At 42.1% G+C, this 14,050-nt stretch overlaps 1 protein-coding gene across 1 annotated transcript in view; it reads left to right on the top strand.

The window, feature by feature from the left end:
• UGDH (UDP-glucose 6-dehydrogenase) overlaps positions 1–7,512 on the top strand; it is a 28,894-nt gene extending 21,382 nt beyond the window's left edge. The window contains exons 8-12 of the mRNA XM_010338194.3: positions 194–324; positions 562–695; positions 1,426–1,517; positions 1,633–1,743; positions 5,414–7,512. Of these exons, the coding sequence (XP_010336496.1) occupies positions 194–324; positions 562–695; positions 1,426–1,517; positions 1,633–1,743; positions 5,414–5,524 (579 nt within the window). The 3' untranslated portion in view covers positions 5,525–7,512. The remainder of the gene's footprint in view (positions 1–193; positions 325–561; positions 696–1,425; positions 1,518–1,632; positions 1,744–5,413) is intronic.
• Positions 7,513–14,050: the final 6,538 nt, after the last annotated feature.

Raw genomic sequence — 14,050 nt, 5'->3', positions numbered from 1 at the left:
AGGAAGGGGATGGGTGGTTCTTTTTTTATTATTTCTAAATCCATAGGCACTAAAGTTTGGTTAATTTTTGTCTCCTGTTAATATGTAAGCACTGTATTTGTACAATAGCACTCACCATAAAACTCTGAGTAATGTGTGTCACAGGCTGTGCCTCTTTTAACTAATCATTGCACAATTGTACATGTAATTTCAGGTCATAGACATGAATGACTACCAGAGGAGGAGGTTTGCTTCCCGGATCATAGATAGTCTGTTTAATACAGTAACTGATAAGAAGATAGCTATTTTGGGGTTTGCATTCAAAAAGGACACTGGTGATACGAGGTATCAGTTTTTAAAAATATTTCAACCCCTTTGAGAGTGTGTTAACTCATCTTAATTTTTTGACTGGTGGACGTGTACATAAAATACATGTATATATATAAAGAATAAAAATAAACATCCATATTTTTACCACTCAACCAGCTTAAGAAATAGAATCTTACCTGTATCTTAAACTCCCTGGTATTAGAATATAATGCCATATAAAGCTTAGCAATACTGATTTTTTTTTTCCTTTAGAGAATCTTCAAGTATATATATTAGCAAATATTTGATGGATGAAGGCGCACACCTCCATATATATGACCCAAAAGTACCTAGGGAACAAATAGTTGTGGATCTTTCTCATCCAGGTGTTTCAGAGGATGACCAAGGTATGCCTTTGAGTCTCATAAATCATTTTGAGTACAGACTTTAAAACTTTGTTATCACCTGGGAACTTTAGGTGGTTCAGTTTTATCATTAATATAATTGGTATGCCCTCTTTTAAACCTCATTTCTCTGAAATGAAAGTCTTAGGCATAATGTCATCAACATTGATTTGAAGTGATCAGCTTTGGATTGATTGGGCCAGGGATTTTTCCAGCATATTCCACAAAGCCCCAGATTTCCAAGGAGATGCTTCCAGAGCAGGGTTTGGGGCCTCTCACTGTCATTCCCATTGATATTACAATCAGATGATTCCCAACTCCTCCTGCAGTCCTAGTGTTAGAATATCTATAGTACTATTCCCCTATATGTGGTTTTGCTTTCCACGGGTTCAGTTATCTGTGGTCAGTTGCAGTCTGAAAGTACTAAATGGAAAATTCCAGAGATAATTCATAAGTTTTAAATTGTATGCTGCTTCATCTTGCCTAAGGCATTTATCATGACTTTGTCCAGCATATCCACACTTTATTTGCCACTCGCCCATTAGTCTCTTAGTGACTTTTGGCTGTTAGATTTAAAAAAAAACAAGTGTGTATATAAGTATATATAGTGTTCAGTACTCTCCACAGTTGGGGATCTTAGAATGTATCCCTTCAGATAAGGGGGGAACTACTGTAATGTCAAATAAGTCCTTTCTTATTTCTGTTTTCTTTGTTGTTGTTGCTGTTGTTACAGTGTCCAGGCTTGTGACCATTTCCAAGGATCCATATGAAGCATGTGATGGTGCCCATGCTGTTGTTATTTGCACTGAGTGGGACATGTTTAAGGTAAGGTACCAGAAATGATACTAAGGAAAATTCTAGAGGTGCTCCACTATCAGCTGGGGTTGAGTATATATGTTCATGCACGTGTTTTAATTGTTCCTGTGGTATGTCTTTACAGGAACTGGATTATGAACGTATTCATAAAAAAATGCTGAAGCCAGCCTTTATCTTTGATGGACGGCGTGTCCTGGATGGGCTCCACAATGAACTACAGACCATTGGCTTCCAGGTAATCATGATCCTGGACTGGTTTTTGTTTTGTTTTGTTTTGTTTTTGGTTTGGTCTTTAGTGTTTGATCCAGCAACTGGAGGCCATAATCTAGTCAAGTGACATATCAAAAGACCATCATAGCAGGTCAGAATATGTTTAGCTGATTAAGATGATACCTTCTTTCTAGGGAAATTCTTTTGGGAAACAAAATCAATATCAGAAGTTTATTTCAACAATTAGGACAAGGGCTCATTTGCTTTTTAAACTCATTGCATGGATTTTAGAATTTTCTTTTTTCTGTTCTTTTCTTTTCTTTTTGAGATGGAGTCTTGCTCTGTTACCCAAGCTGGAGTACAGTGGCGTAGTCTTGGCTCACTGCAACCTCCACCTCCCAGTTTCAAGCAATTCTCCTTTCTCAGATGCCTAAGTAGCTGGGATTACAGGCGTGTGTCACCACACCCAGCTAATTTTTATATTTTTAGTAGAGACGGGGTTTTACTGTATTGGTTAAGCTGGTCTCGAACACCTGAGCTCGTGATCCACCCACCTTGGCCTTCCAAAGTGCTAGGATTATAGGCATGAGCCACTGCACCCAGCCTAGAATTTTCTTATTTTCTTTAGCAGTAACGTAACTCTGGGGCAACATGTCAGTTCTCTAGGAAGTCTCTGTGGGATTTTTCTGACTACTCTGTTTCCTCCCTAAATTTGTGATCTAAAGATACAGGAAGAAAGAGGTGCTGGTCAATCAGCAGGTGTTCATCCTGTATCTTCTGAGTACTCTGAATGGTACTCATTCTGTCCCAGTGCTGTGAGGGGTCTGAATGGAACACATGGGCGCTTCAGTGGTGCTGGCTCTCTTCTGATTCTAAGTTTTGTCAAGTGGCCAGGTGACTTGGTTCACATCTGTAATCCTAGCACTTTGGGAGGCTGTGAAGATGGATGACTTGAGGCCAGGAGTTCAAGACCAGCCTAGCCTACATGGCAAAACCCCATCTCTAAAAAAATACAAAAATTAGCTAGGCATGGTGGTCTGCGCCTGTAGTGTCAGCCACTCAGGAGGCTGACATGGAAGGACTGCTTGAGCCTGGGAGGCAGAGGTTGTAGTAAGGTGAGATCATGCCATTGTATGCCAGCCTGGGTGACCCTGTCTCAAAAAACAAAAAACAGTTTATCATCCATTATGGAACATTTGGAAAGCAGACAGAAGCCTCCACCCAGAACAGTGTATTTGTATGTTAACATCTACTTCAGTTCTCCAAGGAGTCCCAAAAGTATTAAAAAGGAGCTACTTTCCATTTCCTCATAGCAGTGTGTATATGGGGATGGGAGGATGGGGAGGTGCAGTAAGTTAGGGAGAATAAAAAAATATGCCAGGGGGTTGCTGTTAATATAGTGCCCAAGCCAAGGAGAAAAGCAGCAGTATTTGGTAGCTTGCCATGTACCTCTCAGCACCAGCTATCTTGGAGAGATACCAGTAAGGCCTGATCTACTATTCAAAAATAGCTCATCTGGTTCTCTTAACCTCTCACCAACTTGTTGAAGGTCCTTCTTACTTAGAACTCAGTGCCTATTTCTCATTCATGAGAGATTTGCTTGTGGAAAGAAATGGTATCCTTGTCTGTGAACTCTTCCATCACAGACCTTGGGGACTTTTCTATTTCCACCCCTCCTTAGTGAGTAACAACATGACTGTTTTTCCCAGTCATGACTAAACTCAGGAATGTTATTTTTTTCATTTATTTATTTATTTATTTTTAGACGGAGTCTTGCTCCGTAGCCCAGGCGGGAGTGTAGTGGTGCTATCTTGGCTTACTGCAACCTCTGCCTCCCGGGTCCTGATTCAAGCAATACTCCTACTTCAGCCTCCCAAGTAGTGAGATTACAGGCACGAGCCACCGTGCCCAGCTAATTTTTGTATTTTTTAGTAGAGACAGGGTTTCACCATGTTGGCCAGTCTGGTTTTGAACTCCTGACCTCGTGATCCTCCTGCCTCGGCCTCCCAAAGTGCTGAGATTATAGGCATGAGCCACTGCGCCTGGCCAGGAATGTTATTTTTAAAAGGTTATTTGCAAGGCATAGACACATTTTCTCTCATTCCTGGTTTACTCATCTAAGGGAAAAGATATGTAGAGAAATACATATTTTAAATGATTTTGAGTTATTATAAAAGTTAACTTTCCTAGTGAGGATTAAAAAAACAATTAGGAATGGAATCACTAAATAAGGAGAATTTGTAAGTCACTAAGACAGTTGGTTAACATAAAGCAGAAGCCCTTTGTGGCATGAGTCAGAATTAAATATTACTTTTTAATTCAAAAGACTTATGAAAATTAAGTAGTATATTTATCTCTGCTGAGGAGGGGAGATAAATTCATGACTATTGAGGTAGTAGTATTTTTAATGGTAAGATGATGATTTTGAATATATGGAATAAATAAAAAGTGTAATAGCCAAAACAAAATTATCATTTAATGAAGGCTGACTTTTTGTATGCTAAGCCCTTTACCTAATTTAGTAAATTAGGTAAATTTACCACAATCCTTTGAGGTAAGTGGTGATAACACAATTTACCAAGTGAGAAAGAAAGACTTGGAGAGTTTAGGTAACACAGCAAGTGCCAGTCAAGATTCCAGCTGGGGCCTTTCAGACTCTGAAGCCTGAACTTGTAATAATTATGCTGTTATACACCAGGCATAGTGGCTCACACCTATAATCCCTGCACTTTGGGAGGCCAAGGTGAGTGGATAACCTGAGGTCAGGAGTTTGGGACCAGCTTGGCCAACATGGCAAAACTTCATCCTTATGAAAAGATACAAAAATTAGCTGGGCGCAGTGGCAGGCACCTGTAATCCCAGCTACTTGGGAGGTTGAGGCAGGAGAATCGCTTGAACCAAGAAAGAGGCGGAGGTTGCAGTGAGCTGAGATTGCGCCATTGCACTCCAGCCTGGGAGACAGAGCAAGAAAGAATTATGCTGTTACAAACTGGGCACAATGGCTCACACCGGTAATCCCAGCACTTTGGGAGGCCAAGGTGGGTGGGTCACATGAGGCCAGGAGTGCCAAGATAAAAGCCTGGCCAACATGGTAAAACCCCGTCTCTACTAAAAATACAAAAAATTAGCCAGGCGTGGTGGTGTACATCTGTAATCCCAGCTACTCAAGAGGCAGAAATAGAAGAATTGCTTGAACCTAGGAGGAGGAGGTTGCAGTGAGCCAAGATCATCCTACTGCACTCTGGCCTGGGGAATAGAGCAAGATTCCATCTCAAAAAAAAAAAAAGAATTATGCTGTTAGCTTTTGAAGGTTTTTTAGTATAAGGGAAATTGAAATGAGAATAAGGTTTGAGATAAAATATGAACTCACTGGAATCTGGTCTGTTAATTATTTTCATACACGTTTCTAAAGACAGTGGTAGCACATGATTTACTACTTTGAGGGAGTCAGATGTGGGGAGTGGCAGGAATGAGAAAATCTAGATATGAATATTAAAACGAAGTGTAGATTAATTCTAGAAACAAAAAATAGGGAAGAAACCAAAGGTCTCTCATAGCAACCCAGACAACTTAAGAATCCTTTTCTGATTAAAAAAAATAAAACCTAGATTCCCCCTGCCCCCATTTCAGTACATTTTAAATTCTTACACTTATATAATTATTAATAGTTCTCTTAAAAAAACCTTTTTTTCCAGATCGAAACAATTGGCAAAAAGGTGTCTTCCAAGAGAATTCCATATGCTCCTTCTGGTGAAATTCCGAAGTTTAGTCTTCAGGATCCACCTAACAAGAAACCTAAAGTGTAGACATTGCCATTTTTATTTGTGATTTTTTTGGTACTTCAGGATAGCAAATATCTATCTGATATTAAATAGTAAATGAACCAAGTGTTTTTAAGGAAACAAAATTATTTTTTTAATCATCAGATTTATACTAGCTATATGGGTATTCGCATATCTGGTAATTGAATCTAGAATTTTTTTACATATTTTTATAATATTGCTAGCTCAGTTATTGGATGAGTGAAAGATAATCATGTTGGTTTTAATAGTGTTAATTTTTGTAAAATAAAAATTAAACTTCAAACACTTTACTTTATAAATTGTCCATAGGCAGCACTTTAATATCCCATTATAAAGGGATGGACGGTCTTCATTTTTTCTGGCTATTGATTTGCTTGTCATTAAATATGTACTTTGAATCCATGAAAATGCTATGCTAAATAGCCTTTTACATGTATAGTCTGGTTAAAGTTCCTTTGACCCTTTTGTTTTAATGAAATGTGTCACTGATTTTTTAGTTCAAAAAGATCATCACTGTTAATTTACAGTCACCCCAAATATGGGTAAAAGGTGGGATTTTTGTTTTGTTTTGTTTTTGCTTTTTGAGACGGAGTTTCGCTCTTGTTACCCAGGCTGGAGTGCAATGGCGCAATCTCGGCTCACCGCAACCTCCGCCTCCTGTGTTCAGGCAATTCTCCTGCCTCAGCCTCCTGAGTAGCTGGGATCACAGGCACATGCCACCATGCCCAGCTAATTTTTTGTATTTTTAGTAGAGACGGGGTTTCACCATGTTGACCAAGATGGTCTTGATCTCTTGACCTCGTGATCCACCCACCTCGGCCTCCCAAAGTGCTGGGATTACAGGCTTGAGCCGCCGCGCCCGGCCTGTTTTGTTTTTTTGAAGTGGAGTCTCGCTCTGTCGCCCAGGCTGCAGTGCAATGGTGTGATCTCGGCTCAATACACTCTCTACCTCCTGGCTTCAAGGAATTCTCCTGCCTCAGTCTCCTGAGTGACTGGGACTGCAGGCATCCGCCACCATGCCCTGCTAATTTTTGTATTTTTAGTAGAGACAGGGTTTCATATTGGCCAGGCTGATCTCAAACTCCTGACCTGTGATCCACCTGCCTCAGCCTCCCAAAGTGCTGGGATTGCAGGCGTGAGCCACTATGCCTGGCCAAAAGGTGTTTGGTTTTTTTTTGAATCACGAAGAGAAAATTAGTAGTATTGTTTCTTTCTCTCCCCATTATTTCTTGGTTTTCCTCACTAATCTTTTTTTTAGTCCAAGAGCCAAAAAGATAAATATTTTTTTAGATGTCCTCTCGCTTTGTCACCCAGGCTAGAGTGCAGCGGCATGATCTCAGCTCATTGCAACATCCACCTCCCTGGTTTAAGCAATTATCCTGCCTCTACCTTCTGAACAGCTGGGATTACAGGCTCCTACCACCATGCCCAGCTAATTTTTGTATTTTTAGTGGAGACGGGGTTTCACTATGTTGGTCAGGCTGGTCTCAAACTCCCGACCTCATGATCCGCCCGCCTCAGCCTCCACAAAGTGCTGGGTTTACAGGCATGAGCCACCACACTGGGCTGAGCCAAAAATATTTATCTTGGTTCTGCATTTTAACTTCTATTCTTAATTGTAATTTTTCCTTTTTTCTTTAAATAAGGAAACCAATATAATCTCATGTATAAACAAATACAAGTTACGTATAGCATCATTCTAAAATAAGAATTTTTCTTGTTTTCCATCTGCTTTTTTCTTATGTCTCTTGTTGAGCTTTATATTTTCAGTGGTTATTTTTACTTGTATTTGATCATTATTAAAGTTTATTGGATGTCCACTTGATGCTTGTGCTCTGCTGAGATTGTACAGATTGCATTATACAGCCCAGGTCTCATCCTTCAGAAATTTTACAGTTCAGTGAGAAGAGGGAGACAAACATAAAGATGAGGACAGAAGCATCTGTACAGAAAAAATTGCATAAATAAAACATTCTCCATCAACAACTAAATTGGTGTAATTTTTGTCAATGCACAAGTAACTGAGTCATGACAGCCTGACATTAGATGGGAAAAAAATGACTCCTCACTTTTGAGAGACGAGGGTATAACATCATTCTCTCAAATGATGAAAGAAAAGGAATCTAGCAATAAACATTGGCATACTGTAGCCCATGAGTCAAATCTGGCCAGCCACAAGTGAGCTAAGAATGACTGTTAAGGCCAGGCGTGGTGGCTCCCAGCACTTTGGGAGGCCAAGGCGGGTGGATCACCTGTGGTCAGGAGTTCAAGAACAGCCTGGCCAACATGGTGAAACTTCATGCCTGCTAAAAATACAAAAATTAACCAGGCGGCCGGGCACGGTGGCTCACGCCTGTAATCCCAGCACTTTGGGAGGCCGAGGTGGGTGGATCACGAGGTCAAGAGATCGAGACCATCCTTCTCAACATGGTGAAACCCCGTCTCTACTAAAAATACAAAAAATTAGCGGAGGTTGCTGTGAGCCGAGATCGCACCATTGCATTCCAGCCTGGGTAACAAGAGCGAAACTCTTTGTCTCAAAAAAAAAAAAAAAAAAAAAAAAATTAACCAGGGTTGGTGTCGGGCACCTGTAGTCCCAGCTACTTAGGAGGCTCAGACAGGAGAATTGCTTGAACCTGGGAGGTGGAGGTTGCCGTGAGCCAAGATCGCACCACTGCACTCCAGCCTGGGCGACAGAGAGATTCTTGTCTCAAAAAAAAAAAAAAAAAAGTGTGTGTGTGGGTGTGTGTGTGTATACACATATATTCTCAGATCATTATAACATATATGTAGAATTATCTGCAAAGCTACTATTAAAAAGAAAACAAGCAGAGTCCCTGGTCTATATGGCATATGGAGCACACATTTATATCCTCTCCCTTCTGAGGACCTGTTAAATTTACAGATAGCAGGTTGGGGGCATAACCCAATAAAACAAAGTAGGAGGAGACCATCTGCTCAAGGGATTTCAAGAAATATCTGGAAAGCATCACGTGGGTGGATGTGCATTGACTGAAGAGTGGAATACTGGCATGATAGAGGAGTGTAGCAACGGCAGAAGCTCTACCACCAAGGAGGTTGGAGAGACAGGGCCATACGCTGGGACTTAACTGTACGTCTTTAACTTGGAACAGTCAACCTTCTCATCTCATTCACCCTTAGAGCAGAATGAGCCAGCCCAAGGATTAAACAACAAAGGCAGTGCAGGGGGACGCTTCTCTAAATAAATTGGGTAGGCTGGGCGTGGTGACTCATGCCTATAATCCCAGCACTTTGGGAAGCTGAGGCGGGTGGATCACTTGAGGTCAGGAGTTTGAGACCAGCCTGACCAACATGGCGAAAAATCATCTCTACTAAAAATACAAAAATTAATCAGGTATGGTGGCATGCATCTGTAGTCACAGCTACTTGAGAGGCTGAGGCAGGAGAATTGCTTGAACCCAGGAAGCAGAGGTTGCAGTGAGCTGCGATTGCACCACTGTACTCCAGCCTGGGCAACAGAGTAAGGCTCTGTCTCCAAAAAAAAAAAAAAAAAGAAAGAAAGAAAAGAAAAAGAAAAAAGAAATCAGGTACTATTTTGGGAGAATTAGAATAAGATTATTCTGCATGAGATTTTTTAAAAACTATGTGCATTTATCACTTTCACTTTTTTTTTTTTGAGATGGAGTTTTGCTCTTGTTGCCCATGTTGGAGTGCAGTGGTATGATCAAGGTTCACCACAACCTCCACCTCCTGGGTTCAAGTGATTCTCCTGCCTCAGCCTCCCGAGTAGCTGGGATTACAGGCATGCATCACCACGCCTGGTTAATTTTTTTGTATTTTTAGTAGAGACGGGTTCTCCATGTTGGTCAGGCTGGTCTCAAACTCCTGACCTCAGGTGATCCACCCATCTTGGCCTCCCAAAGTGCTAGGATAACAGATGTGAGCCACCATGCCCAGCTATTTTTTTTAAAAAAACGCCATTTGTGCTACAGATAGAAAAAGAGCTTTGGGATGTATTGTTGCCATGGTTAAAAAAATAAAAGATCACACACATTGAAATGACATATACCAAGTTTTCATATATTGGAAACCACTGATACATTAATTTGTGCTTCAGATTTTTGTAGACTTTCTGCTATGTCGGTGCACTGTTTTGGGTTTTGTTGTTGTTTTGAGACAGAGTCTTGCTCTGTTGCCCAGGCTAGAGTGCAGTGGCGTGATCTCAGCTTACTGTAACCTCTGCTTACTGGGTTCAAGCGATTCTCCTGCCCCAGCCTCTGAGTAACTGGGATTATAGGCATGTACCACCACACTTGGCTAATTTTTGTATTTTTAGTAGAGACGGGTTTCACCTGTTGGCCAGGCTGGTCTTGAACTCCTGACCTCAGGTGTCTGCCTGCCTTGGCCTCCCAAGGCGTTAGCCACTGTGCCTGGATTAAATTCACTGCTTCTTCTTCTTCATCTTTTTTTTTTTTTTTTTTTTTGAGATGGAGTCTTTCTTTGTTTCCCAGGCTGGAGTACAGTGGTGCAATCTTGGCTTACTGCAACCCCTGCCTCCCATGTTCAAGCGATTCTCCTACTTCAGCCTCCTGAGTAATTGGGATTACAGGCACATGCCACCATGTCCAGCTAATTTTTGTATTTTTAGTAGAGACAGGGTTTTGCCATGTTGGCCACGCTGGTCTCCAACTCCTGACCTCAGGTGATTCACCTGCCTCTGCCTCCCAAAGTGTTGGGATTACAGGTGTAACCACTGCGCCCAGCTGAATAAATGTACTTCTTATGAATGCATCTTTTTTATATTTTCATTTCTTATTTTTTTAGAGACAGAGTCTCGCTTTGTAGCTCAGGCTTGAGTGCAGTGGTGTAATCATAGCTCACTGCTTTAAAAATTCAAATCTGGGCCAGGCACTGTGGCTCATGCCTATAATCCCAATACTCTGGGAGGCTGAGGCAGGTGGATCACCTAAGATCAGGAGTTTGAGACCAGCCTGGCCAACATGGCAAAACCTTGTCTCTACTACAAATATAAAAACTAGCTGTGCCTGGTGTGGTGGTGGGCGCCTGTAATTCCCGCTACTCGGTAGGCTGAGGCATGAGAGTCGCTTGAACCTGGGAGGCGGAGGTTGCAGCGAGCCAGCATCACACCACTGCACTCTTGCCTAGGCGATAGAGAGACTCCATCTTAATGAAAAATAAAATTAGGCCAGGCTCAGTGGTTTATGTCCGTAATCCCAGCCCTTTGGGAGGCCTAGGTGGGTGGATCACCTGAGGTCTAGAGTTCGAGACCAGCCTGGCCAACATGGAGAAACCCCATCTCTACTAAAATACAAAATTAGCTGGGCATGGTGGTGCATACCTGTAATCCCAGCTACTCGGGAGGCTGAGGCAGGAGAATTGCTTGAACCCGGCCTGGGCAATAAGAGTGAAATTCCATCTAAAATAAAATCATAAAAATATTAAATTAAAGGCCGGGCACAGTGGCTCAAGCCTGTAATCCCAGCACTTTGGGAGGACAGGGTGGGCGGGTCATGAGTTCGAGAGATTGAGACTATCCTGGCCAACATGGTGAAATCCTGTCTCTACTAAAAAAATACAAAAATTAGCTGGGCATAGTGGTGCACGCCTGTAGTCCCAGCTACTCGGGAAGCTAAGGCAGGAGAATTGCTTGAACCTGGGAGGCGGAGGTGGCAGTGAGCCAAGATTGCGCCACTGCACTCCAGCCTGGCGCCTGGTGACAGAGTGAGACTCTGTCTCAAAAAGTAATAATAATTAAATTAAAAATTCAAGTCTGCCATTCTTTTTTTTTTTTTTTCTTTTTTGGAGATGGAGTTTCATTCTCTTGCCCAGGCTGTATTGCAGTGGCACAATTTTGGCTCATTGCAACCTCTGCCTCCTGGGTTCAAGTGATTCTCCTGCCTCAGCCTCCCAAGTATTTGGGATTACAGGCATGTGCCACCATGCCAGACTGTTTGTATTTTTAGTAGAGACGGGGTTTCACCACGTTGGCCAGGCTGGTCTTGAACTCCTGACCTCAGGTGATCTTCCCACCTTGGCTTCCCAAAGTGCTGGGATTACAGGCATGAATCACCATGCCTGACCCCATTCTTACGTAATTGTGTAAGGGAGTACACAATTCTATAGGACATGTTCATCACACTCTAATGTCCAGCAAGAACATTAGAAGCATTTGGTTACAAACATCTTAGTCATGATATGATGGTCAGGTATGCTATAACAAGTGAATAAATCGCAAATGAAGACATCTGTGATTCTTTTTTTTTTTTTTTGAGACGGAGTTTCGCTCTTGTTACCCAGGCTGGAGTGCAATGGCGCGATCTCGGCTCACCGCAACCTCCGCCTCCTGGGTTCAAGCAATTCTCCTGCCTTAGCCTCCTGAGTAGCTGGGATTACAGGTACATGCCACCATGCCCAGCTAATTTTTTGTATCTTTAGTAGAGACGGGGTTTCACCATGTTGACCAGGATGGTCTCGATCTCTTGACCTCGTGATCCACCCGCCTCAGCCTCCCAAAGTGCTGGGATTACAGGCTTGAGCCACCGCGCCCGGTGACATCTGTGATTCTACTTTGAAACAAACATCTCGTGGCCAGGTGCAGTGGCTCATGCCTGTAATCCCAGCACTTCGGGTGGCTGAGATGGGTGAATCGCCTGAGCCTTGGAGTTCAAGAGCAGCCTGGGCAACATGGCGAAACCCTTATCTACTAAAAACACAAAAGTTAGCCGGGCATGGTGGTGCATGCTTGTAATCCCAGCTACTCAGGAAGCTGAAGCACGAGAATCACTTGAGGTGGAGGTTGCAGTGAGCTGACATCGTGTCATGACAATACAGCCTGATGGCAGAGGGAGACTACATCTCAAAAAAAAAAAAAAAATCTCCTGCTACTCCTCTTTCTTCTTTCAAGTTTCTGTATTAAATTTAACTGGAAAGTATCTGGAGATTCCAAGATGAGGTGTTTTAACATTTAAAAGAAATTATTTACTATTATTATTTTTCTTTTTAAGCTACCATATTAATTGAAATTTACTATTACTTAGCTATGTTAGAATTGTTCTCAATACTGTGCAACCAAAACAAATAAATAGACTTTCGAGGCTGAAGACTGCAACTGTTATCCATAAATCCCAATTTTGTGTGTGCATCAAAATAGCTTCATTTTACTTATTCCCTGTTTTTATTTAGTGTTATAAATCTGAAACTTTAACATACACTGTGCTAATAAAATGTCATTTTAATTATTTTACATTGAAGTTTGTTCCATGAGAAATTCATTTTATTTATTTATTTATTTATTTATTTAGAGATGGAGTCTCACTCTGTATCTCAGGCTGGAGTGCAGTGGCACAATCTCAGCTCACTGCAACCTCTGCCTCCTGAGTCCAGGTTCAAGCAATTCTCCTACCTCAGCCTCCCAAGTAGCTGGGATTACAGGCATGAGCCACCATGCTCTGCTAATTTTTGTTATTTTTTAGTAGGGATGGGTTTCACCATGTTGGCAAGTTTGGTCTTGAACTCCTGATCTACCTGCCTCGGCCTCCCAAAGTGTTGGGATTACAGGCATGAGCCACTGCGCTGGCCCATTTATTTATTTATTTATTTTGAGACAGTCTCACTGTGTTGCTTAGGCTGGAGTGCAGTGGCACAATTTTGGCTCACTGCAACCTCTGCCTCCTGGGTTCAAGAGATTCTCATGCCTCAGCCTCCCGAGTAGCTGGGACTACAGGCATGTGCCACCACACCCGGCTAATTTTGCATATTTTTAGTAGAGACTGGGTTGGCCATGTTGGCTAGGCTGATCTCAAACTCTTGACCTCAGGTGATCTGCCTGCAACGGCCTCCAAAAGTGTTAAAATTACAAGCGTGGCCACCACGCCTGGCTGAGAATTTTATTTGACCAAATGATTCTCCTGATAATAAATGTTTCATTACCATTGGCCTACACTGTGCAAAAGGCCCAAGTATTAGGTAATATCTGGTACGTCACAAAATTAGGCTGAAAATTAATCAATTTTTTTTCCTATAAGTTAAGGTAGCTTTGATGTTTCTATTTTAAGTTGGTAGGGTTAGGCCCAGTGGTGGCTCATGCCTGTAATCCTAGCACTTTGGGAGGCCAAGGCAGGCAGGTCATTTGAGGCCTGGAGTTCGAGACCAGCCTGGCCAACATGATGAAACCCTATCTCCATTAAAAATACAAAAAACTAGCGGGGTGTGGTGGTGTGAGCAGTAATCCTAGGTACCTGGCAGGCTGACGCAAGAGGATCACTTGAACCCAGGAGACGAAGGTTGCAGTGAGCTGGGATGGCACCACTGCACTCTAGCCTGACAGTGAGACTCTCATCTCAACAGAAAAGAAAAAAATGTTGGTAGGGTTAACTTTACATCTCAAAATTTACTAGGATCTATAAAGATATACATTACTTAAAAAAATTTTTTTTGACATGGTCCCACTCTGTCGCCCAGGTTGGAGTACAGTGGTACGATCTGGGCTCACTGCAACCTCCGCTTCCCAGGTTCAAGTGATCCTCT

This window comes from Saimiri boliviensis, chromosome 3, assembly GCF_048565385.1.
Source record: "Saimiri boliviensis isolate mSaiBol1 chromosome 3, mSaiBol1.pri, whole genome shotgun sequence".
NCBI lineage: Eukaryota > Metazoa > Chordata > Mammalia > Primates > Cebidae > Saimiri > Saimiri boliviensis.
The sequence above is the reverse complement of the archived record's forward strand: the minus strand, read 5'-3'. Positions and strand labels throughout refer to the sequence as shown.